The 25,674-nt window shown below is 47.0% G+C and overlaps 3 protein-coding genes across 6 annotated transcripts; 2 read left to right on the forward strand and 1 right to left on the reverse strand.

Moving 5' to 3' along the window:
* The first annotated feature begins 381 nt into the window (after positions 1–381).
* Ttc9c (tetratricopeptide repeat domain 9C) lies at positions 382–7,597 on the forward strand. Of its 2 annotated transcripts, none has more exons than XM_048361682.1 (3): positions 382–954; positions 4,557–4,739; positions 6,606–7,597. In XM_048361682.1, the coding sequence occupies exons 1-3, from the start codon at positions 717–719 to the stop codon at positions 6,698–6,700; spliced, it is 516 nt and encodes a 171-aa protein (XP_048217639.1). In that variant the 5' UTR covers positions 382–716; the 3' UTR covers positions 6,701–7,597. The 2 variants fall into 2 exon arrangements, with proteins under 2 accessions (XP_048217639.1, XP_048217640.1); XM_048361683.1 differs by having other exon boundaries at positions 819–954; positions 4,415–4,739.
* A 4,519-nt stretch (positions 7,598–12,116) lies between these two features.
* Zbtb3 (zinc finger and BTB domain containing 3) lies at positions 12,117–14,702 on the reverse strand. 3 transcript variants are annotated; one of them, XM_048361015.1, is made up of 2 exons: positions 14,675–14,702; positions 12,117–14,241 (listed from the first exon to the last, which is right to left on the reverse strand). In XM_048361015.1, the coding sequence occupies exon 2, from the start codon at positions 14,188–14,190 to the stop codon at positions 12,619–12,621; it is 1,572 nt and encodes a 523-aa protein (XP_048216972.1). In that variant the 5' UTR covers positions 14,191–14,241; positions 14,675–14,702; the 3' UTR covers positions 12,117–12,618. The 3 variants fall into 3 exon arrangements, with proteins under 3 accessions (XP_048216972.1, XP_048216973.1, XP_048216971.1); XM_048361016.1 differs by having other exon boundaries at positions 14,679–14,701; XM_048361014.1 differs by lacking the exon at positions 14,675–14,702 and adding an exon at positions 14,512–14,668.
* A 5,659-nt stretch (positions 14,703–20,361) lies between these two features.
* Polr2g (RNA polymerase II subunit G) lies at positions 20,362–24,042 on the forward strand. Its single transcript, XM_048360777.1, has 8 exons — positions 20,362–20,476; positions 20,834–20,943; positions 21,941–22,100; positions 23,021–23,071; positions 23,182–23,247; positions 23,329–23,400; positions 23,596–23,629; positions 23,824–24,042. The coding sequence occupies exons 1-8, from the start codon at positions 20,465–20,467 to the stop codon at positions 23,835–23,837; spliced, it is 519 nt and encodes a 172-aa protein (XP_048216734.1). The 5' UTR covers positions 20,362–20,464; the 3' UTR covers positions 23,838–24,042.
* The last annotated feature ends 1,632 nt before the right edge of the window (positions 24,043–25,674 follow it).

Consider the following 25,674-nt stretch of genomic DNA (forward strand, 5'->3'; position numbering starts at 1 on the left):
ATGCGCGCGACCCTTCCCGTCCCAAAATGCGGGGCGTGTGACCCTTTCCTGTCCGGGCTCCCGCCCTTAAACTGAAGCCCGAGAGCAGACTTCCGGGCTCGGGCCTGTGCCGAGCGCCCGGAACCGAGCTGCCTCTGCGGCCGGCTCAGCCCCGCCGGCAGACTGGAAGCACGGATCGCATTCGCCCCGGCGCCCCAGCTCACCAAGGCCGACGTTCATAAATGTCATGTTGACTGAGGACGGATAAAGAGGTAGGAAGGAGTGGAACCCCGCCCCCCCCCGCGCCTTTCTGTAGCGGTTGTGCCGCCGGCTTTCACTTCCGGGGCAGGGGGTGTGTCTCTGAGGAAGGAGGAAGCGAGTTTGCCGACGTTCGCACGCCGGCCCCGAGCGCTCCGTTCGGGCCGTGGCTCACCCCCAAAGTCTCCACGCCCCGCGATTCCCAGCTTCGCCCTTGGCTTGACTATTCCCACATCCCTCCAACTAGTGCCCTGCACTTTTGAAGGCTGACAAATGCCGTAGAGAGGAGAATCGGGCTGCAGTAATCCCCTCGAAGCTCTCCTTCCCGGGGCCTTTGGGGGGAGGTCGGGGGGGGGGGAAGGATCGGTGATTTTCCACTTTCCTTAGTTGCCAGAACCAGTTCTTTGGATCCCAGCCCCGAGCTTCACTGGCTCTTTTCCCCTTCCCAATTCTTTAAGAGCCCTGGGGCACCAAGAGCTATGGAGAAGCGCCTGCAGGAGGCTCAGCTGTACAAGGAGGAAGGGAACCAGCGCTACCGGGCCGGGAAGTACCGGGACGCCGTGAGTCGGTACCACCGAGCTCTGCTTCAGCTGCGAGGGCTGGACCCGAGCCTGCCTTCCCCGATTCCCAGTCTAGGGCCACAGGGCCCGGCTCTGACACCCGAACAGGAAAGCAAACTGCACGCCACCCAGACCGACTGCTACAACAACCTAGCTGGTAAGGACGGGGCTGAAGGGAGGAACATTATTCAATGCGAGCTTTGGAGAAAATAAACAGCAAACAAGATGTTCCTTTCTGCTAAGATCCCGTTTATCCTGACAGGAATTGAAATCTGTTCCTAAGCCGAGAGATGTTGCTTCACACCTATAATCCTAACTACTCAAGAGAATGAGACCTAAAGATCGCAGTTGCAAGTTAGCCCAGGCAGGATAGCCTGTGAGACTCTCTTCTCCAATGAACCACCAAAAAGCTGGAAGTGGAGCTGTGGCTCAAGTCGTAGAGGGCCAGCCTTGAGCCAGAAAGCTGAGGGACAGTGCCCAGTACACACACACACACACACACACACACACACACACCTATTCCCAGTGTATACAGCTCTCATGTTACCGAGCAGAAATGTGGATTTATGTCTAGGATGGGACCCACCAATATCCACTTCTAACAAGCCCTCAGGGGTTTTTGGTAACATTTTTTGCTTAGTGTAGAGAAAAAGCACTAGCTTTATTTAAGGGGAATTTGACTTTTAAGAATTTTAGGTGACATTTATTTAGGAAATGCAGTGGGTAGCTCCTGTTTTAAGTGTTGCTCATATTCATCTATGTAAATGCCATAACAGTCTTTGGAGACAAGTTTGGAGGAACAGCCATAACTAGTATATGTGGTGGAGTTAAAATTATAACCAGGCTCCAAAAAATATGGTACCTATACACAATGGAATACTACATAGCAATTAGAAATGGTGAAATATTGGTATTCGCAGGGAAATGGTCAGAACTTGAACAAATAATGTTGAGTGAGACAATCCTAGAACACAGAAAACAAAGGGGCATGATCTCCTTGATATATGACTGTTAAGGTGGAACGAGGGGGAGACAGTAGAGACCAGGTCTGTGAAACCAAAAACTTCTTGTCAAATGGTATTTCCCACAGATTTGGGTCAGCGACCCTACATTATGTAACTAAAACCAAACAATTACTCAACATATAAAGGTCAAAAATAGACCTCTCAGTGTATCACAGTAGCTCAAAAGCTATGTATGTACGTTCATATAAGACAAGGATAAGCAAACCCTATTGTCGACATTACATTTAAAGCCTTAGGCGAATTTCCTTTGGCGTAGGCCACGTGGCTACTGTATATGTGTATTGTATATATGTCTACCTGACCTAGGGAAGGGAAAGAAAAAGAGGGTGTAAGATATCACAAGAAATGTACACACTGCCCTACTATGTAACTGTACCCCTTTTGCACAACACCTTGTCAAAAAAATTTGTTTAATTAATAAATAAATTATAAAAAAATAAAAGACTATAACAAAAAAAAATTATAACCAAGCAATCTTTAACTTCAGCGCTTGAATGCCTTCTTTTTTCTTTTTTCTCTCCTCTGGCCCAGGAATTTGAACTCAGGGCTTCACAGATGCTCTACTTAACTTGCTCAGCCTCTACCCCTGCGTTTTTTGCTGGTTATTTTGGAGACAGAGTCTTGCAGACTTTTCTGCCAGAGCTAGCTGAGTAGCTAGGATTACAGGCTTGAGCAACTAGTGCCTGGCTCAGAGCTTAAATTTTTATTGCAAAAAACTGTACATTATTAAAGAATAGAATATGTACTAAGGAAGTGACCAAAAAGCAAGGAAAGAGGATGCTTTAGTTAGGGATGTGTGTAAATACTTCTGGGAATATTTGATATATGCTCCATAAAGACTCACTAAATTGGGACTGGGGATATAGCCTAGTGGCAAGAGCGCTTGCCTCATATACATGAAGACCTGGGTTCGATTCCCCAGCACCACATATACAGAAAATGGCCAGAAGGGGCTCAAGTGGCAGAGTGCTAGCCTTGAGCAAAAAGAAGCCAGGGACAGTGCTCAGGCCCTGAGTCCAAGCCCCAAGACTGGCAAAAAAAAAAAAAAAACTCACTAAATTAATCAATTTTCATTTACTGAGTGCTTATAACATAGTGGGCAGTTTACTTACACTATCTGTTATTTCATGAACATTTTACAAAATACATAATAATTACTCTGATTTTTACAGATGACAAGGAAATAAGAAAATATCACAGCCTCAAACATGTCAGTGGCATCTCATCACATTTAGGGGGAAAAAAAACCTAAACCTTGACTCTTCTGCAGTACCTGACAAGATCTGGCTTCTCCAGCTAAAATGCTGGCAAAGCACTTTTCCACCTCAGGCTGTGTGACCCTTGTCATTGAGAGCTTGCTTAAAAGTCACTTGAGTGTCTGTAGAAGTACTCTGGGTCTGAAACCCAGGTTCTCACACATGCTAGCTAAGCACTCTACCTTTAAGCTACATCCAGAGGTTCCAAAAGTAACTTTCTTAGAGAAGCCTTCAGGACAAAACGGCAGTCTGACTTCATTTGCTCCCACTCCCAACCCAGTTTTATTGTTGTCAAGTCAAACTTTGAAAATTTCGTTTGTTTATTACATGTTCTCCCACTTGGAGAATAGGGAGCACAGTCTGTGTTAATCATCAAGATGTCTTCCCTTAGCCAGGCACCAGTGGCTCGTGCCTAAAATCCTAGCACCTTAGAAGGCCAAGACCCAGAGGATTATGATTTGAAGCCAGCCCAGATAGAAAAGTTACCAGGACTCCCATCTCCAAAATAACCAGCAAATAACTGGGCTGGAAGTGTGGCTCAAGTGGTAGGGTGCCAAGTGGAACAAACAAGCTGAGCAAGTGCAAAACCCTGAGTTCAAGCCCACCTGGAGTTAGGTGGGGATGATCTGTCTTGTTCCTTTAATCCTTTGCTCCTAGTTCAGTGTCTGTACGTAGTCAGATCAATGCTTCATTCATTGTCCAATGAATTAATGATGCTAGTCAGAGATAAGGATTAATTGACTACTGGGGAAATAGGTCAGTATAAACGCTGACCACTTGGTGAGGGTGTTGAAGAAAGGAAGCACATATAATAAGCCCAGGCTATCGTTCTCATCATTCCTGGACCTTGGACCATCTCAGAACCATGATAGAATACTTGAAGGTTTCAGTCAACAGTTGTGCAATAAGGAGTATATTCCCCTGCTGCAAGAAAGGAAATATGAATCTGAACGTTGCCTCCTACCTAGGGTTGCGTTTTGAGCCCCTATTAAATCATCCAAGAGAATAATGATGTATTGTCATTGAAAATGACAAGAACTGGTGAGATGGGAAACTGAGACCACAGAGCCTTGGCCTAGAAGTCACATATGAAGATGACAAGCTGGAAGTGGCGCTCTGGCTCAAGTGGTGGAGTGCTAGCCTTGAGCAAAAAGAGCCAAGGACAGCACCCAAGCCCAGAGTTCAAGCCCTACAAACTGGCAAAAAAAAAAAAAAAAAAAAAAAGATTCTCATTCTGAAGCTAACATAACATAGTACTGTGTATACAAAAGGCAATTGGTAAATATTGAAGTAGATTTCAAGTATACATGGCTTCTAGTTACTGCTGTGTCTCCAGGGTCTAATGGGTGCGGCACCTATGAAACACCTGAGTATTTGTTGAATAAGTGAACATTGGGGACTCCCTTGAACTGGTCCGTGGAATCTGTTATACTAAGCCTCTCCTCCTTCTTCCTTCCCCCCTTAATTTCATCCACTAGCCTGTCTCCTTCAGATGGAGCCAGTGAACTATGAGCGAGTGAGGGAATACAGTCAGAAGGTCCTGGAACGACAGCCTGACAATGCCAAGGCCTTGTATCGGGCGGGGGTGGCCTTTTTCCATCTTCAGGACTATGACCAGGCCCGGCATTACCTCCTGGCCGCCGTGAACAGACAGCCAAAAGGTGAGTGGGACAGCAGGGAAATATACTCCTTATTGCACAACTGTTGACTGAAGTGGTGAGGACAAGTATCCGTCCTGCCGTCAGTACAAAGAAAGGATCAGGCCGGGCACTGGTGGGCCACCCCTATCATCCTAGTTACTCAGGAGGCTGAGATCTGAGGATCTCGGTTCCAGGCCAGCCCAGGCCTGGAACAGGAAGTTCTGTGCAACTCTTATCTCCAATAAACCACCGAAAAACCAGAAGTGGAGCAGTGCCTCAAAGTGTTAGAGTGCTAGTCTTTCTTGGCTTACATTTGCTATATAGGAGGGATTTCAGTGTGTTATGTTGCATAATAAAAAATTTAAAGTCGGGTGAAGCATACCTATTCAGACAATTACCATTTCTGAACATTTTGGAAAGGCACAGTCCATTATCACATTTCTGTGGTCACTCAACTGGGCCTGACAGGAATTTTAGAAGCATTAGTTTTCAAAGTTCACTTCCTACACTTTAAAGGTAGGTTAAACTTGATAATCTTCATTCTGCCTGCTTTCAGGCTGGGGACTGGCCTTTGCTTTAGCTATCATTTTGTCTTTTTCACTCTTGCTAGCCCCAGGTGCGACCTAGAAAAAGAAGCAGCCTACTGAGAGAATTTGAGATATGGCTCTTTGCCTTTAAGGTGTGAAATGGATGGTAGGCGTATTCCTGTGTTAGTGGATTTGGCAGTGAAAATTGTCTACTCCTGTTTTCATGCTGGCTTAGAGCCGCTACTGGAGAGTAGAAGCAGAGGGCCCCAAGCATAGAAGTGCTGTAAAACCTCACTAAGTTAAATGAATGCTAAAGCCAGTACAGCGAGTATGATATAAAATATGATTATGTATTTAAATGAGTTTCAAGAAATGGAAACATTGGTGGTAGTACTGGTGTTTGATTTTACTTTTTACTTTTTTTTTTTTTTTTTTTTTTGCCAGTTGGAGCTTGAACCCAGGGCTTGAGCACTGTTTCTGGCTTCTTTTTGCTCAAGGCTAGCACTTTGCCACTTGAGCCACAACGCCACCTTTTTTCTGTATCTGTGGTGCTGCGGAATTGAACCCAGGGCTTCATGCATGCTAGGCAAGCACTCTACCACTAAGCCATCTTCCCAGCCTCTTTTCTGTCTTTTGAGGAAGGAAAGGGGAGCACATAAATGATAGTGGGAGAAGGATGCGTAAGTGCAGTCATGGTACTCGGTAAACACTGTGGAAAATGAACTATGCACCTATGGGCAGGGATGAGAGAGGGAGACTGGGGGGAAGCGAAGGAAGGGGTGATGGTGCCCCAAAAGAATTACACTCATTACTTATGAAAACAGTAACCTTTCTGTACAACACTTTAATAATAGCAATAAAGTTATATTAAAAAAACAAACTCAGGGTACCAGTGTCTCACACCTGTAATCCTAGCTATTGAGGAAACTGAAATCTGAAGATTTTGGTTCGAAGCCAGCCTGGACAGGAAGATCCATAAGACTTATCTCCATTTAACCACCAAAAACCAGAAGCGGCGCTGTGACTGTTAGAATGCTAACCTTGAGTTAAAGAGCTCAGGCACACTACCTAGGCCCTGAGTTCAAGCCCTGTGACTGACAAAAAAAAAAAAAAAAAAAGATGCCACCTTTGTAGATCACATCTTTAGGTACTGTTGTAATCACTGTTTCCTGAAACATTCCTTTCATGGTAAAGTTAGCAATCAGCCCGGCTGTGTACAGAGACTTTAAAAAATTCAATGTGATACATTCAGATTGTGATACATTCATATTCTAGAAAGATAAATGAGTGTGTTAATGACCCTCCCTTGCCTAACATATAATTATGATTTGTTTGATTGCCTTCTCCGTCATCTCCCAAGATACCAACGTCCGGCGGTACCTCCAGCTGACACAGTCAGAACTCAACAGCTACCATAGGAAAGAGAAACAGCTGTACCTCGGAATGTTCGGTTAATGAAGAAAAGGGATGCTCTGACACGTGAACTGAGGTGGACCATTAAAGACCCATTAAGGGCAAGCCTGAGCCTCAGCAGGAGAAGTGAATCCTGTACCTCCGTGCCACCTGAGTTCCAGCTTCCTGTTCAGCACAGATCTTCACTACTTAGACCATCTGTGTGTGTGTGTGTGTGTGTGTGTGTGTGTGTGTGTGTGTTTACCCATCTATGTATTTGCTACCTTCCAATAAATTTTACTGTTGGGGATATTTGCTTTGAGAAATAGACCAGAAAACATTCATTAGCCATGGGTGGAATTAGTATTTCTGGCATGAATGTTAACGAGATGTGTTAGGTGTATTTCTGTACAGGGCACACGACTAACAAGAGGATGAAGTAAGGGGAGGCAAAAGCCTTTAGTGGTTTTTATTCCCTCCCCTCAGATGCCAAAGTTAAACTTGAGAACCCCTCTTTTTGTAAAGCTAAATAACTATAAGTAGAGCTCTAGTGTAGTAAATGAAAGGCTTGCAATGAACCATTTTTGTTTCCTTAAAAATTCACACACCTTGAAATTTCTTTCTTCCTAAAAAAGTATCTTTCCTATCTGGGTGTGGTGGTATAGTCCTGGAATCCTGCCATTTGAGAAGTTGAGATGGGGATCTTGAGTTTGAGGCCTCTCAGGGGTACATAATGAGATCCTGTCTCAAAGAACAGAGGGCCAAAGCTGTAGCTCAGTTGTAGAGCACTTGTCTAGCACACATGATGCCCTGGGTTCTATTTCTGGGGCCAGCACCACAGTAAATAATCCTGTTACTATTTTCTGATTTATTAATTTGTAATTTCTAGTGTTGGTTATTGTGTGTACTCAGGTCATGAACATTATTTTTTCATTAAACTAATAACTTTCTAGAGTCAAACATTGAAGTATTTATCCAACAACCTTTAAAGCTAAAAAAAAACCCACCTGTGTTTTCATAAAGTTATATATCTGTTGTATGAGAATTTCTCTAAAAAAAAAAAAGTTGAGCAAGATTACCTTCCATGTCTTCTAGAAACTATTAAAAAAAAAAAAGCAGAGCAAAAACACAAATCTCTCGACCTATCACCCTATATTTTGTAAGAGTAGAGAATGAGGAAAGCCCACTAGGTTATTGCTCCATGCCTTGGAAGCACCTGAGCACCTGATGGGCCTGTGGGGGAAGCTATATTGAGTGTGCATGCAAGATGCATGTGCAAGGGGTCCTGGCTTGGTGGGAGGCCCTGTCCACCCCACGTTCCTTTGTCATTTACTTGTTGTGGATTACTTCTGTTCCATGGATACTAAATAGTAGCCGAAAACAGCATGGCCAGCACCTTGATAGGTGGAGGTAATAAATGTGTTATTAGCCATATAACTGTAAATAGGTTTTGGGAATGAAAAACCATTCAAGTTTGTCAATAAGACCTCATTCTTGCAATGGACTAGACTCCTCTGTGCCTCGCCACACATTAAATAATATAACCGTCAGCTTACATCAGAAAACTGTTCTAACAAGGCACTGATAGCTCATAGCCATAATCCTAGCTACTCGAGACTGAGTTCTGAGGATTGTGGTTTGAAGCCAAACCAGACAGGAAAAGTCTGTGAGGGACTGGGAATGTGGCTTAGTGGTAGAGTACTTGCCTAGCATGCATGAAGCCCTGGATTCAATTCTTTAGTACCACATAAACAGAAAAGGCTGGAAGTGGCACTGTGGTTCAAGTGGAAGACTGCCAACCTTAAGCAAAAGAAGCTCAGGGACAGTGCCCAGACCCTGACTTTAAGCCCCACAACCACCACCACCACCAACAAAAACGTCCATAAGACTCATCAATTAACCACCAAAGAGCTGTAAGTGGCATTGTGGCTCAAGTGGTAGATTGCTAGCTTTGAGCACAAAGAGGCTCAAGGACAGTTTCTAACTGACAACAATAAGTGTAAGAAAAGAAATTGTCAAGTTACATGCTTCATTTGTTTTGATCTGGTTTTCTGATTGTTTTCCTCCTCAAAACTTGATTTTAGGGGCTGGGGATATAGCCTAGCGGCAAGAGTGCCTGCCTCGGATACACGAGGCCCTAGGTTCGATTCCCCAGCACCACATATACAGAAAACGGCCAGAAGCGGCGCTGTGGCTCAAGTGGCAGAGTGCTAGCCTTGAGCAAAAAGAAGCCAGGGACAGTGCTCAGGCCCTGAGTCCAAGGCCCAGGACTGGCAAAAACAAAAAAACAAAAAAACAAAAAAAACTTGATTTTAAAATAAGCTGTCTTTTTCATCAATAAGGAAAAATAAACCTGATATTTCAAAATGCAATTTAGAAATTTCATTAACCCTTTTTAGCACTACAAAGAGATCACACAATGGTCACGTTACATTTGAGTTTTTATTTGAATCCCAGCTTCTGATAGAGATGTCAATCGAGAGTCTCTCGTGCTGCAGGCAAGGGTCTGAAACGCTCTATCCTGAAGGAGCCATCAGGAGCTCTCTGTCCCTGCATTCAGAAGTTTGTGCAGGGATAGGCCACTCAATTTACCATCTTTAATCATGTCCAGCTAAGGGAGCCAGGTGCCAGTGGCTTACATCTATAATCCTAGCTACTCGGGAGGGTGGGATCTGAGGATTATGGTTCAAAGCCATCCTGGACAGGAAAGTATGAGACTTATCTCCGATAAACTACTCAGAAAAAGCCAGAAATGCTGCTGTAGCTCAAATGGTAGAGAGCTAGCCTTGAGCAAAAGCAATTGGGCGCGACAGCACCCATACCCTGAGTTCAAGCCCCAGGATCAACAACAGCAGCAAAAAAGCTTAGGGTCAACATCCAGGTCCTAAATTCAAGCCCCAGTACTGGCATACACACAATTTTGTTTTTTGATGAAAATTATTTATGATGGATATGTAGTCATACTTCGGTTCCTAGAGACAGTGAAAACTGTTATTCTCCAAACTTGAACCCCCAACCTTCAATTTTGTACTTACTGTACTAATATTAACTCAGTATAAGGGTTGAGGGTATAGTTCTGTAATAAATTTCCTTAGACACAGGGTTTTAGAAAATTGCCCAGGCTGGTCTTGAGTTCTTGGAGTATCCTCTTGCCTAACCCTTCCAAAGAGCTATGACTACAGTTGTGTGCCACTATACCTGGCTTTAGAATTCACTCAGGGGCCATGAATGTGGCTTAGTGGCAGAGTGCATGCCTAGCATGCATGAAAGCCTGGGCTCCATTTGTCAGTACCACATAAACGGGGGAAAAAAAAAACAAAAACAAAACAGAAATGGTGCTGTGACTCAAGTGGTAGAGTGCTCACCTTGATCTAGGCCCTGAGTTCAGGCCCCAGGACTGACATAAATAAATAATTCACTCTGCCTGGAAAACATTACGCATCACCAGCTTTTGAGGTTGTGGTGGTTTGGTTTTGTGTGGTAGTGTGTTGGAAATTGGCCTCATGCTTGTTAGGCAGGTGGCCCATCATTGGAGCCATGGCCGGGAGTCTGCATCATCTATTCTTCCTGCCCATAATACCCATAATACCGTAGTGAAGGAACTTTTCTGTTGCCAAATCTTCACATCTAAGCTCTGCCCGCTTCCTGTATCTCAAAAACATTAGCTTTGTAACAAGAGTTTACAGTGGTCATGTGATGTCAATACCCCAAAAGGAAGGAAAGGAATTTGGGAAGTTCATTTGTATTTTCACTTTTCCGTGTTTCCTTTGTACTTTATTTGCATTCAGGTCCTGAGTGCAAATAAAGGTGTGCTTTGGAGCAAGCCTGCTATTCCATTCTACAGCTCGACTTCCCCACAGCTGGGGCAGATTCTTCTCCCTCAGGGTTCATGTTCCTCATCCCACATCAACCCCTCAAATTCCCATTTCTTGGCCATTCCATGGACAACAGCCATATGTATGACCTTACATAATTTAACTTCTCTAGGCTCCTACCATCACAGTGTTTTCTTTCTCTGGTGTTGGGTATTGAACCCGGGGAATAATTCCTGCTAGACACTCTGCCACTGACAAGATTCTCTCGTAGGCTTTCCTGCTGTAGCTTTTCCAAGCAACCATAATCCCAATGCCTCCACAGACCCTCAACCTTCTCCATATAAGACGACTACCAGGGGGCTGAGGATATGACCTAGTGGCAAGAGTGCTTGCCTCATATACATGAAGCCCTAGGTTCAATTCCTCAGCACTACATATACAGAAAACGGCCAGAAGTGGTGCTGTGGCTCAAGTGGCAGAGTGCTAGCCTTGAGCAAATAAAGAAAATAAAAAAGCCAGGGACACTGCTCAGGCCCAGTCCGAGCCCCAGGACTGACAAAAAAAAAAAAAAAAAAAAGACTACCAGGAGGCTTATTGTTTTCTTTCTCATCTTCAGAGACCACAATCCATATTCCAACACATAGGCAAAAATTTCATTTCCTTCTAGGTAGAAGTGTCAGGGGAATAAAGCCACACTCAAAGAACAAGAAAAGAATTCTCAAGCTAAATGCTATGAACATTTTAAACCATACATAGCATACATGGTGTCTAGAGTCATAAACCAAGTTCAAATACTGGCTTGCCCCTTAGCCAGCTTTTGAACAAGTTAAATTGAGATGTTTGTTCATTTTGTTTTGTTTGTTTGTCTTTGGCCAGTCCTGTGGCTTGAACTCAGGGCCTGGGCACCGTCCTTGACCTTTTTTGCTCAAAGATTGCATTCTACCACTTGAGCTACAGTACCACTTCCGGCTTTTTCTGTTTCTGTGATACTGAGGAATCGAACCCAGGGCTTCATGCATGGTAGGCAAGCACTCTACCACTAAGCCACATTCCCAGCACTTAACTTGAGTTGTTTTTTTTTTTTGGCCAGTCCTGGGCCTTGGACTCAGGGCCTGAGCACTGTCCCTGGCTTCTTCCCGCTCAAGGCTAGCACTCTGCCACTTGAGCCACAGCGCCACTTCTGGCCGTTTTCTGTATATGTGGTGCTGGGGAATCGAACCTAGGGCCTCGTGTATCCGAGGCGGGCACTCTTGCCACTAGGCTATATCCCCAGCCCTTAACTTGAGTTTTGAGTATCAAGATTCCTTGTCTATACAAAAACAGATGTAGTAGGATAATATCCCATAAGGCTGTTGAGGGTTAAATGTGTAGTTAGCCAGGCAATGGTGGCTCACACCTATAATCCTAGCTACTCAGGAGGCTGAGACCTGAGAATTGTGGTTCAAAGCCAACTGGGGCCAGGAATTTCTTGAGGCTCTTATCTCCAACTAACCACCAAAAAAGTGGAAGTGGCACTGTGGCTCCCTGTGGTAGAGCACTAGCCTTGAGCAAAAGAGCTCAGGGACAGTGCCTAGGCCCCAAGTTCAATCCCCATGAAGGCCCCCCCCAAAGAAAAAAAAAACAACAACCAAGAGTGGTTATACAAAGTACTCAGTACAGTAGAATCTAGAATGAAAAGGTTCAACTGTAATAATCATCCAGGATTAAGATTCCTTAATTTGTATACCTTTCTTCTTAAGCAGAGTTTACACTGCCATCTTCCCGTTTTCTTTCCCAGACTCACTTGCCTAACCCAAATACAGGAGTCAGATAAAAGGACCTGAGGGAAGGGATGAAGGCATGCAGGTCTGCGGAAGAAACCAGACACCACCAGCTCAAAGAGATCATTTCATTGCTAGCTTTATGTTCTAGAATTTGGAGTGAGAAGCAATTACACCTCAGGAAAAAAAAAATCCCAGTACCCTTGGAGAGGGCCAGCTGATCTGCTCTGCCACATGAAGTCCAATGTATCCGGTTGAGCCAAGAAACTTGTAGGAGCCTTTAGCTAGAGCCAAACCTCAGTTCTGTCACCCAGCACAAGGGATGAGACGCCCCTGGCTTTCCCTGTTGCCATCTAAGGGGGAGGGGGCAAGGTGAGGCCTGGCATCAGTTCCTGTCCCCCAGTTATTAATTTTTGGGGCCAAGTACAAAATCTTTGGGTGGTCCTCCACCACCAGTGCCCTGTCTGTCTGCCGTAGGTGAGCCAGAGAGGGGCTGCAGCGCTAGTGCAGAGCCAGCTTCTGGATCAGGCTTGCTGCGCTTGGCCAGATCCTCATTGTGAGCCTTGCGGATGTGGCGGTAGAGGTCCCCTGATTGTGTGTAGCTGCGCAGGCAGTAGCGGCACTCGTAGGGTCGCTCACGTGTGTGAACGGTGGCGTGTCGCCGTAGTGTGTAAGAGCATGAGAATGTCTTTCCACAGGTCTTGCAGGTGGGAACATCATCGGTAAAAACCCCAAAGGTGCCTGGGGTCGCTTCATACTCAGAAGGCGGGTAAAGTGGCTCATGCAAGGCTGGAGGTGCAGGAAGGGGGGAGGTCACCAGTCCTCGATGATATTGCCCAGGACCTGGCAGCAGGTGGTAGGGCAGATGAGGGTCTGGAGGCAGGAAGTGGTCAGTTGGCCCCACCTCATCTAGTCCTGCTGCCCCTGGCTCCTCAAAAGTCTCTGGTTGGGAGGGCTGTCCCCCGTACATTCCGCCTCCCGGTGGAAAGAGTCCCTCAGCACCCTGAGCCTGTTCCTCTGACACATCAGTCTCCTCATCAGAGATCACAATAGCTTCTACTTTGACCTGGACCAGTTCAGCTTCAGCTGGGGCTGGAGCCTGGGATGGAACTGGGGCTGAGACTGAGGCTGGGGCTGAGACTGGGGCTGAGGGTGGGGGATAGAAGCCTTGTAATGGTCCTCCAGTATCCCTTGCTTCCACCACCCTCAGACTCTCAGAACCAACATCCAGAGGAGTGAGAGGCTCCACTGAAACTGCAGGGAGGCCAGAAGTGAAGTAGTTTGCAGAAATGGTCTCTGTAGAGCTGCTAGGGCTCGCCAGAGAAACAGAGACATCAGCCACCGGTGGAGGAGGGGCTCGAAGATGTGGGGAGTCAACCTCCATGCTGGGCTGTGTAGTGTCAGCCCCACCAGGCATGGGTGGCTCATCTGCAGGGCGGACAATGGGTAAGGGAGCAGGGCTTTTCCATTCCTCTTTGCCCCAATGGCCTGAGGTCTCAGCAGATGCCAGTGAATGCTGGGAGCCACGGGAAGTGCTAGACAAAAACTCCAAACTTAGGGGCTGTGAGTTGGTTTCCTCCTCCTTTTTAGTACTATCTGCCTCCGCCAAGGCCCGAGCTTGCAGACGCTGCTTACACACTTTGACGATGTCATTCATGTGTAAGTAGCTGGCAGCTGCCAGCACATCCTCTAGAGGGGTGTCCCCCCTCAGGGCCAGCTGGCCAGCATACATAAAGTCTAGAAGTAGCCCAAAGGCTGGAGCTGTAACAATCTCGTTGTGAATACACACCAGATCCCTCTTGTCCAGTTCCCGCTCCTTGTAGAAAAGCTGGAAGAATGGGCTACAGGAAGCCAGCACAGCCCGATGGGCCAAGAACTGGGTGCTACCCACCATCACGGTGCAGTCACAAAGAAAACCCTGGGACCGCTGCTCCCGGAGGCTCTGCAGCAGCTGCTGACTGTGTTCTGGGAACTCCATAGCACCCCAGGAAGGGAAGGGCGCCCAAGAGATGTCCCCACCAGTGGCTCCCTGGGAAGAGAGGACAGTAAGTTAAGGGCAGGTAACTTTCCCAGCACCCCTAATGCTGGCCTTGGACTATTGCTTGCCACCCCATGCTCCCCACCCCCCACCCCAGATGCTTGCTTTAGTTACTACCCCTTTTTTTTTTCCCACACCCAAAAGGTATCCTATTAGCTCCGCCCCCCGACCTAACCTTAGCAGTAGGCCCCGCCCCGTCCCCTAAACGCCCCGCCCCCGGAAGTCCCACCCCCGGCCAGTCTCTGCTTCCTCGATGCCCACCCGGTAGCTTCTAGAGGTTTCACCAACTAGGACTCTCGCTCCCACGCTTTCCCCGACGATGCCACCACGCCCCACTCCGAGAACTCCCTGAGCCTCCCCCTCTCGCATTCCAGGGGCTAAAGACGCCCAATACGGGAACTAGCAGAGAAAGCTGATCCCTCACCCACCACCGAGCGGCCACCAGGCGAGCTCCGCCCCTTCCCACCTTCTTAGTCTTAATTGGCTCAAATTTTCTTTCTCTAGTCACAGATTGGCCTGCTGTCCAGTGTCCCGCCCCACGATTACTGGTATTTCCAAATGGGTGCGCGCAGCCGTCGCTCAGTCAGCGCGGCATCGGATTGGCTGACACTCCCGTCCTAAACATTTTTTCCCCTTCGTCCCGCCTTCTTTGCGTCAGAGCCCTCAGGATTGGCTGAACCTCCCCCCTTCTACCTGAGGCGGCGGGCCAGTGAGACTGGAAATTGGCGACTGCGCAATGCTGCCCCGGAGTGGCCCGCCGGTACACGTTCCCGCTCTCCCGCGCCCCATCCGCCCCGTGGCAGGTGACTGGAAGGGGCCAAGGTCCTCCACCAGGGCTCTGCCAAAACTGTGGGCAGTGCCAGATACCGGTAGCTCAGGCTTGTAGTAATCCTAACTGCTCTGGAGGCTGAGATCTGATGACCTCGGTTCGAAACCGACCCGGGCAGAAAAGTTCTCAGTGAGACTCATCTCCAATTAACATTTGAAGAACTGCAAGGGGCGCTGTGGCTCCTAGTAGTAGAGCTGGAGCCTTGAGCAAAAGAGCTCAGGGACAGCTCCCAGGCCCTGAGTTCAAGCCCCACTACCGACAATGAGACAAAACAAAAAACTGTGAGCAGTAGCAGGCTTCTTTGAAATGCATTTGTTTTGAAGATCTTTTACAGACACACACACACACACACATACACAATTCCAAGATGCCCCCACAGCTCCATAATGGTGGTGTAGGAGCCAAAGCGCTGCACTATAACCACTCTTACAAGCTATATAATGTTTGCTATATAGGAATTAAAATTAAGAAACGTCAACATTTTTACTTGTTCATTACAAATCAGAACTAACAAGCTGGGCACCAATGGCTTATGCTTGTTGGTCACTCAGCAGGCTAGGATCTCAGGATCTAGGTTCAAAGCCAGTGGGATCAAGATAATCCATAAAGCTCTTACCTTAAATTTAAATTAACCACCCAAAAAAGCAGAAATGGAGGTATGGCTCTGTTGTAGCAACGCAGGCCAGCAAGATTATGACCACTTTTTCGACAGGATAAAGGAGTTTATTGCCAGCCACCTTAACCAGGCTAGCGCTAGAAAGAAGCTCAGATCCCAAGGGAGGGGAGACTGGGTTTTATACAAACTGGTTGCACACAAAATAAGCATTAATCAGATATACAAAAAGTCAGATGGGCTGACATCAACTTCTGACCAGGTAGCTAATTCCTTTCTAGTTATACACAAATCATGACATCCTGTTACTACTCCTTCTGAATTGTAATTTAAAATAATGCCCTGTGGGCTTCCAGCTATCAATTCAGATGGCCCCACATAGTCTGCCCCAACCCATGTTGCAGCCATAGCCCTACCAGGCCACATTCTCACAACTGGGTGGGAGCCACATGCTAGTGAAGTGGGGAATGAAGAGTTAAAGTAAACCCCATTTTCAGGCAGCCCTCGTTGTCTGTTTAAACTATGAGCAAACCCAGGGCAAGCTTATTAGGGCCCAGCCGGTCAATAACTCTAACTGCCTGGGAATGCTTAACTCCAACCGTCCACAGAGTATCTTGAGCCCTGAGCCAATCAGATTTGTACCCGTAATCTTGCTTGCTTGAACACCTGATTGCTGTAACTTTGTTTTTTTGCCTTTATAAGCCCTGTGCAATGGCAGCTTGGGGCTTCCTCCTAACCTCCGCTGTGTTGGTGGGTAGGACGAGGCCTCGGGCTGTGGCCTGCTTGAATAAAGCCTTGCCTTGCTTTTGCATTTCAGAACATGTGATTTGGTGGTCTTTTTGGTGGTTGTTTCGCGACTTGGCATAACAGCTAGCAACTAGATGCTGGAAAGTGCCTTCACCTGGAGGGTAACTTTTCTATTTCATTCCCCGCTCTCATACCTATCTCAGTTCACTGTGATGTAAGTACTATAATGGCTGCTGACAAGTGGCTCACAGAAGGAGGCACGGGCCACATAGGAGAAGGGTTAAGGACAGTAACCATAGGTTCCCATTGAAAGGACTTTCATACCAATTTGATGCCTGAGTTATTGACATAAACCCAACTTGTTTCCCGAAGTGCTGTTCAGAGTCCTTCTTGTGCATGGAACAAAAGGTCTAGGCCATGCCAGTTTGGGAGGGCAAATTCAGCTAGCGTGAACTAGTGTGGAGGTTTGTGATGGCCGTCTCCAATCCCTGCGGGTTCAGGCCGATGAGCTTGCTCAGTGCCTTGGTGTCAGCATCCCTCTTTCCTAGGGCTGCAGTCCCAGTGGTCGAGGCCTCAGCGAGCCCTATGCCGACTTAGGGCCAGTAAAAACACAGCCCTCTTGGCACAGGCCATCTGGGGCACCAGGCTGTTGTGACCTTCTTCCCCTCCATATACTAGGACCTGTGGCCACACAACTACTAAAACTCAGAGAGGCCACGTAGCAAAGACATATCAATACATGATATTAGTATGCACAAAACGTATATATTGCCTCATGGGCAATACAAGCAATGTCTTGTAGGGGCACATTCTCCATGCATGCTGAAGGCCTTTGGGTAATTAAGTGAGCCCGTAAAGAAACATGAGGCATTTTTCCTGGATATCCCCCAGCGTAAAAACTGGCCCTGTGGAATTGCAAGGTTTTCTATGCCCTAAGGAGCCATAACAGGGTCTGGACTGAAGATAAAGCCAGCAGTCTTCACTAGATCTGGCATCAATTGATTGAACACCCCAAAAGTGGCCTGCAGTAAATCAAACAGGTCCACCTTAAGGAGGGCTGGTTGTATAGTAGGACCCTGGGGAGCTTGGGGAGCACTGAAAGGGGCAGTGAGCAAAAGGGATCTTCTAAGCCTGCCAAGGGCTCTGAAGTAGAGACAGACTATGTTAAAGTGACTTGTAGCCATGTGCTGGAGGCTCCCTCATATATCCTAGCTACACAGAAGGCTGAGATCTGAGGATCCTGGTTCGAAGCCAGCCCATGCAGAAAAGTCCTGGTGAGACTCTTATCTCCAATTGCCCACTTTAAAAACAAAACAAAACAGTAGTGGAGTTGTGGTTCACAGCAGTAGGTAGGTGTTGAACAAAAAAGTTTAGGGACAGGGCCTTGGCCCTGAGATCAAGCCTCATGACCAACCCTCCCCCCCCAAAAAAAGTGACATGTATCTGTTATTTTGTTGTGGGCAGCATTTATGAAAAATACGCTAACAATTGTAACCTTCTCTAGTAACTTGAGATAGAGAGAGACTGTGCCATTTTAGTAACTTTAGTGTACACTTAATCTATAAAAGACACTTCAGTGGGCAGCTAATCTTTAAGAGATAGAGCAGGCCGGAACACAGAAACTTCTGAGAACTGGGTCTTGACGGGTTAGGGTGGGGGGCTGATGTGCAGGAATGACGGGACAACCTGCAAGTGGGTGTAAAACCACTAGTGGGAAATCTGTCTAGGCTGCCAAGCAGAGATTCTGCAGTAGAGCTCTGTACAGGACCTGTTTAGACTATCATCTCTGTTTGTTCCCAAAAGTTATGCTCTGTCGATGTATATGCCTCAATGTCATCTCCAGGCACACCATTTTCCCTGACCAGAAATTCATTCACCAAGGCAGAAGTTCTCTGAACCTATCATTTATTGGTGTTTATGGAGGTCCCATTGCACAGAGAGGATTGGTCATTGATTAAATAATTGGCTCAACCTCCATCCCTTCCAACCTCCCTGGGGGCTGGAGTGCAGGAATGGATGTTCCAAGACTCAATGACGTTTTGAGCTTTCCAAAGGCCAGCCACATTAGCACACAGAAAAAGAAAACTCATGCTAGGTACATGAAGCAGACTCCTGTACACAACACAAACAAATTAAGGGCTGGGAATATGGCCTAGTGGTAAAAGTGCTCATCTTGTATACACGTGAAACCCTGGGTTTGATTCCTCAGCACCACATATATAGAGAAAGCCAGAAGTGGCGCTGTGGCTCAAGTGGTAGAGTGCTAGCCTTGAGCAAAAAGAAGCCAGGGATAGTGCTCAGGCTCTGAGTTCAAGCCCCAGGACTGGCAAAAAAATAAAACCAAACAAACAAATTAAACACACACACACACACACACACAAAAAAAAAAAAAAAAAAAAAAAACAAAACCAAACAACTCATGGCCAGGCTCTGGTAGTGCAAGAGGATGAGATCTGAGGATCATGGTTTGAAGCCAGCCCAGATAGGAAAGGAAGTCCTTGAGAATTTTATTTCCAATTAACCAGCAAAATGCCAGAAATGGAGCTGTGGCTCAAGTGTTACAGCACCACTCTTGAGCAAAACAGCTCAGGCACAGTGCTCAAGCCCGGAGTTCAAATGCCAGGATCAAAATATACACACACACACACAACCAAGGTTATGATGGTATGACAGCTCCTGTCTTATGAATCCTAGCTACTCAGGGGGCTGAGATTTGGAGGATCTTAGTTTGAAGGCAGCCTGAACAGAAAAGTTCATGGGATTCCATCTCTAGAATAACCAGCAAAAAGTCAGTCTGGCCAGCTCATGCCTGTAATCCTAGCTACTCATGAGGCAGAGATCTGAGGATCACAGTTCAGAGAGAGCCTGGGCAGAAAAGTCCCTGAGACTCCACATTGAATAAACCAGCAAAATGTCAGACTGGAAGCATGGCTCACGTGGAGGTACCTAATATGAGCAAGAAAACCAAGCAAAAGCTACCAAGCTGCAACACCAGTCAAAATTAAAAAACAAAACAAATACTCAGAGAAAAGCCAGAAGTGGTGCTGTGGCTCAAGTGGTACAGCCTTGAACATGGAGAGGCTCAGGAACAACATCCAGGCAGGTGGTGAGTTCAAATCCTACTAACAACAACAACAACAACAACAAAAGGTTTGGGGGGCTGGGAATATGGCCTAGTGGCAAGAGTGCTTGCCTTGTATACATGAAGCCCTGGGTTCGATTCCCCAGCACCACATACATAGAAAACGGCCAGAAGTGGCGCTGTGGCTCAAGTGGCAGAGTGCTAGCCTTGAGCAAAAAGAAGCCAGGGACAGTGCTCAGGCCCTGAGTCTAAGGCCAGGAATGGCAAAAAAAAAAAAAAAAAGGAAACGTACTCACTGCCTTTCATATGAAACTGTAACCCCCTTGTACATCACTTTGACAATAAATAAAACAATAAAAAAGAAAAAAATTATAAAGAAAAAAAAGGTTTGGACTTGACTTATGTAACTGTAACCCTCCGTATATCACCTTTATAATAGCTTTCTTTTTTTTTTTTCTCCCAGTCCTGGGGCTTGAACTCAGGGCCTGAGCACTGTCCATGGCTTCTTTTTTTTTTTTTTTTTTTCCTCAAGGCTAGCACTCTGCCACCTGGAGCCACATCACCACTTCTGGCTTTTTTCTTTTTCTGTGTATGTGGTGGTGAGGAATCGAACCCAGGGCTTCATGCATGCTAGGCGAGCACTCTACCACTAAGTCGTGTTCCCAGCCGTACTTGAGGATTTGAGCTGCAAGCCCAGTCTTACTTCAAAGAAAATCGTGAAACACCTATCTAGGCAGATTGGAAGTTGGACTTCCGGTGGGCGGGGTCGAGGGCGGAGCCTCAAAACTGCCCGCCCCCCTAGCCGGCCTAGGATAGCGAAGTCCAATCAGATTTGCGGAGGGAACCCGGAAGTGGGTTTGGCACCGCCGCGTGTGCTTCCGGTAAGTCCCGGAGAGGCTGCTGCAGCCGCCGCGGGCTCCGTAGTCCAGCCTCCGTCGGGAGGATGTTTTACCACGTGAGCCGGGCGCGGCGCGGTGTGGGAGGGCGGGGGCTGCCAAGCGGTTCGCCCGCGCGGGCGTCGCGTTTCTTTTCTGCTGCCCGTGGGGCTTGAACTCAGCACCTGAGGGTTGTTTTGCTCAAGGCTGGAGCTCTACGCTTGAGCCACCGCTCCACTTCCGGCTTCTTGGTGGTTAATTGGAGATTAGTGTCTGGCGGACTTAACCACGCAGCCTGGCTTTGAACCGCAGTCCCCAGATGTTAACCTCCAAGTAGCTATAATTACAGGCGTGAGCCTCCAGCGCCCGGGCGAGGGTCACCTCTCCACCGTCCCCCTGGCCGGGCCTCACCTGGCCTCCATCCGTGTTCTTTGCAGATCTCCCTGGAGCACGAGATCCTGCTGCACCCGCGCTACTTCGGCCCTAACTTGCTGAACACGGTGAAGCAGAAGCTCTTCACCGAGGTGGAGGGGACCTGCACCGGGAAGTGAGTGTTCCCTCTCTCCCTCCCCGGCATCCCACGCAGCTAATTGCTTCCCGCTTTGGGATCGTATGCCATGCTGCCCTCTGCAAAATTAGTAACAAGACGTTCCTTCCCGTAACTGGTAATTGGACACTTCCATTTGTTTCCCTCATGTTGTGTTGTTGTTTTGAGACAGGGTCTTGCTATGTAGCCCGGGCTGTTTATCAAAGTTTCAGATCCTGTGTGGTGCTAGTGGTTTATGCATGTAATCAATCCTAGCTAATTGTGAGGCAGAGATCGGAGAATCACTATTAGCAATCAACCCTGGCAGGAAAGTCTAAAGGTCTTTTAAAAGTCTTAACTAGCAAAAAGCCAGAAGTGGAGTTGTGGCTCAGGTGGCAAAGTGATAGTCTTGCGTGAAAAAGCCAAGGGACAGCACTCAGGCCTTAAGTTTAAGCCCTATTACTGGTGTGTATGCACACACACCCCACACACATACAGAAGATGGGATGAGATCAGCCCTCTTGCACTCCTTAGTTGCTTGAGGTTGTTGTTTTTCTCATCCCCAGGGTCTTGTACATGCTGGTCAAGAACTCTTTCCCTGAGCTAGGATCCTCATCCTTTGCATTGTCTAATCATTGTTCCCATGTCTTCTCTGCTCCTTGTGCGATTTTGTTTTGGTTATCTCCTGTAGTCAAGGGCCTGACACAGGGCATGCATGGGCCACAGTGTGCTGCTTCTATGAATGACCAGTAAACAAGTTGAGAGTTTAGGGGAAGGAAGAGAGCGAGCTGGGGCCGAAGTACAGAGGGGCCCCTCAGTGATGTGGCTAAGCTGGGACTCAGTCCTGGGTAGCGGGGTATTTCAGCCTATAGCATCAGAATAACACCAGACAAGGTGTTTTTTTTTTCTCTTTTGCCAGTTTGGGGGCTTGAACTCAGGGCCTGGGCTCTGTCCCTGAGCTGTTTATGCTCAAGGCTAGTGCTCCTCAACATCTAGTGCCTTTTCATTTTCCTCACAGATATGGCTTTGTAATTGCTGTCACCACCATTGACAATATTGGTGCTGGTGTGATCCAGCCTGGCCGAGGCTTTGTCCTTTATCCAGTTAAGTACAAAGCCATTGTTTTCCGGCCCTTTAAAGGCGAAGTTGTAGATGCTGTGGTCACTCAGGTGAACAAGGTAAGGCACCATGGACTGGTCCCTTAGAAGAGCTGTTTACTCGCTCCATTTCTTCAATTAAGACACAGATCATTTGAACAACACACTTAGATTATTAAGTCCTAAGCCTAAGCTTTTTTTTTTTCTTTCTTTTTTCATGGTCAGTCATGGGGCTTGAACTCAAGCTGCCCCTAAGCTTTTCTGCTCAAGACTAGCACGCTAGGGCTGGGAATATGGCCTAGTGGTAAAAGTGCTCGCTTTGTATACAAGAAGCCCTGGGTTCGATTCCTCAGCACCACATATATAGAAAAAGCCAGAAGTGGTGCTGTGGCTCAAGTGGTAGAGTGCTAGCCTTGAGCAAAAAGAAGCCAGGAACAGTGCTTAGGCCCTGAGTTCAAGCCCCAGGACTGGCAAAAAAAAAAAAACAAAAAAAAAAAAACTAGCACACTAGCCCTTTGAGCCACAACGCCTTTTCCAGTTTTCTGATAGTTAATTGGAGATGAGTCTCAAGGACTTTACTGCTGGTGTTGGCTTCAAACTACTATTCTCAGATCTTAACATCCTGAGTAGCTACTGATTACAGGAGATAAGCCTAAGCTTTTTACAACTACCCTATATTTGTTTAATTTAAAATGAAAGGGTGAAAAGAGAGAAAGGCTCATGCTTGTAATCCTAGCCTCTTGGCAGGAGAGGTTCAGGGTTTGAAGCCAGCCCAGGCAGGAAAGTCCTTGAGACGCTCATCTTCAATTCATCACCAAAGAGCTGGAGATGGAGCTGTGGCTCAAGCAAGAGCTTGAGGCCTTGAGTTGAGGTACAGATACTGATGCGTGTGTACACACACACACACACACACACACACACACACACGAGTAAACCTAAAGCCTAAAAGGCTGGGGGGAGGGGGCAAAAGTAAAAAGATGAGCACTTCGTTTTCCTCCTAGGTTGGACTCTTCACTGAAATTGGGCCCATGTCTTGCTTCATCTCCCGTCATGTAAGTTTGGGCGCACTGGGTGGGGCCAAGGTCTGGAGACATCCACATATGATCATTCCATGTAGCAGCCACCGCTTAACCGGCTGACTCCACCTCACCCTTCCTTTCAGTCCATCCCGTCAGAGATGGAGTTTGATCCTAACTCCAACCCACCATGTTACAAGACAACAGATGAGGTGAGTGGGCCAGAAGTGTTCTGGGAGAGGGAGGAGGGATGCATGCCGGTGTGCGAGAACACTGCTCTCTTCTTCTCTTAGGACATTGTGATTCAGCAGGATGATGAGATTCGCCTGAAAATTGTCGGCACCCGTGTGGACAAGAATGACATTGTGAGTCTTTTGCCTGCCTCGCTGCCTGTACCAGGCAGAGCTGAGAGCTGTTGATTTCTCACCATGTACCGTTCCTGGGGGTTCTGTGCTCTTTTATGAGGGAGAAGGGCTGGGTGGCTGAGGGCCTGGGGCTGGCGGGTGGAGGTGCTTCTGTGCTTACTTTGGGCTCCCTTCATTTTTCTTTCCCTCCTCCAGTTTGCCATTGGCTCCCTGATGGATGATTATTTGGGTAAGTGCCTATCTTGTCATGGGTACCAAGGCTGTGCCTGGAGAGAAGGAGGGTGAGAATGTAGGACTTAATGCCCCAGGCAGTTCTCCTTCTGCTTGCTCAGGAGTTTGGGGCCTGGGGCCTTGGGGTGGGAGTACCAGTACGGCCGTCCTTGAGCACCTGGTATAGCTGATGAGCTTTCCCTGTTTTCCTAGGTCTTGTGAGCTGAGTGTGGACTGCTCTGACCTTTTTGGTCCTGATTGGGAAGTAGAACTTTCATACTTGCTACTTGGTCCAGAGGCTGATTCTGGCCCGTTTTCAGTGAAACAAAGAAAGTTCCTTGACTCCAGAAGACATCTGGCACTTCTTGCAGTTGGTTACAGCTTGCAGACTTGCCACTTTGTGTTCTAATCATTAAAGGTCCTTGGTTCTCATGGGAGTGTTACATTCTTTCTCTCTCTCTCTCTCCCCCCCCTCTCGGGGGGAGCTGTGAATAACAGCTCTTACAAAAATGACCATGGGAGCTGGGCACTCATGGTACAAACCTTTAGCTACTCAGGAGGCTGAGATCTGGAGGAGCGAGCCCTGACCCAAAAAAAAAAAAAAAAAAAAAAAAAAAGAAGTCCATGAGATTCTTACTTCCAAATAATGAATGGCCAAGCACCAGTGGCCAGTGGCTTACACCTGTAATCCTAGCTACCTAGGAGGCGAAGATTGAGGATTAAAGCTTGAAGCTAGTTAGGGCAGGGAAGTCTGTGCAACCCCATGAGACTCTTATCTCTAATTAACTACTAAAAAAGCTGGAAACGAGGGGGCTGGGGATATGGCCTAGTGGCAAGAGAGCTTGCCTCGTATACATGAGGCCCTGGGTTCGATTCCCCAGCACCACATATTCAGAAAATGGCCAGAAGTGGCTCTGTGGCTCAAGTGGCAGAGTGCTAGCCTTAAGCAAGAAGAAGCCAGGGACAATGCTCAGGCCCTGAGTCCAAGCCCCAGGACTGGCCAAAAAAAAAAAGCTGGAAGTGAGCTGTGGCTCAAAAATGGTAGAGCACTAGTCTTGAGAAAAAGAGCTCAGGGGCAATGCTCAGGCTCTTAAGTTGAAGCTCCAGGATCAGCACCCTCTCCCCACCAAATAAGATTAATATGTAAGTACAATACTCTTCCCTCAGCCTGTATATCTGCACAATTGTAGTTGATCTCCTTGGAATGCCCTTTTCTATCTCATGCTTGCTTTCTGTTGATCTATCAAATCTCAGTTTTGTTTTCCCTGTCCCACACCCCAGCTTTCCTTGACTTCATGCAGAGCAAGAGCTGTGTAGTAGGAAGCCTGGTATTTGGAGGAAGCTGGTTTTAGTCAGCTAAGTGCTCCGTCATTGAAAAATAAGCATCAAAAAACCCTGTTGTGATTGGTATATCTGACATGATGTATTCCAAGTGGGTAGCACAGAGCCTGGTCTGTGATTGGAAGCAGATACAGGATTTAATGCCTGAATCAAATGGAGGAAACCCAATGGATGCCTTGGGATGGGGGTCATTTGGGAATGACTACACTTAGTGATCACAGCTGGCAGGGGAAATGTTGCTGTTGCCTTCTACTGGGTAGCAACCAGAACAGCACTTAGCATCCTGCAATGTACATGACAACTCAAGTTCCCCCTAAAACTAAGAATCCAAGAGTCAATTAGGCTGAAGTTCAGGAAAACCTTAACAAGGTGAAGGAACCATTCAGTATAATGCCTGGTGCACACTGAAAGGAAGGTACTCCAATGTGCTTCCCTACCTTCTTCAGCTCATTAGGCTTCATGTTTCTATTTTCTATTTTTTTCTTACATAAGTTATTATTATTATTATTGCCAGTCCTGGGCCTTGGACTTGGGGCCTGAGCATTGTCCCTGGCTTCTTTTTTTTTTTTTATTAATTGGACATAAATTTTTTTACAAGGTGTTGTGCAAAGAGGGTGCAGTTACATAGTAGGGCAGGCAGTCTGTACATTTCTTGTGGTATCTTACGACCTATTTTTCTATCCCTTGTCTAGGTCAGGTTGACATATATGCAATATACAATGT

Source organism: Perognathus longimembris, chromosome 13 (genome assembly GCF_023159225.1).
Source record: "Perognathus longimembris pacificus isolate PPM17 chromosome 13, ASM2315922v1, whole genome shotgun sequence".
Classification (NCBI taxonomy): Eukaryota; Metazoa; Chordata; class Mammalia; order Rodentia; family Heteromyidae; genus Perognathus; species Perognathus longimembris.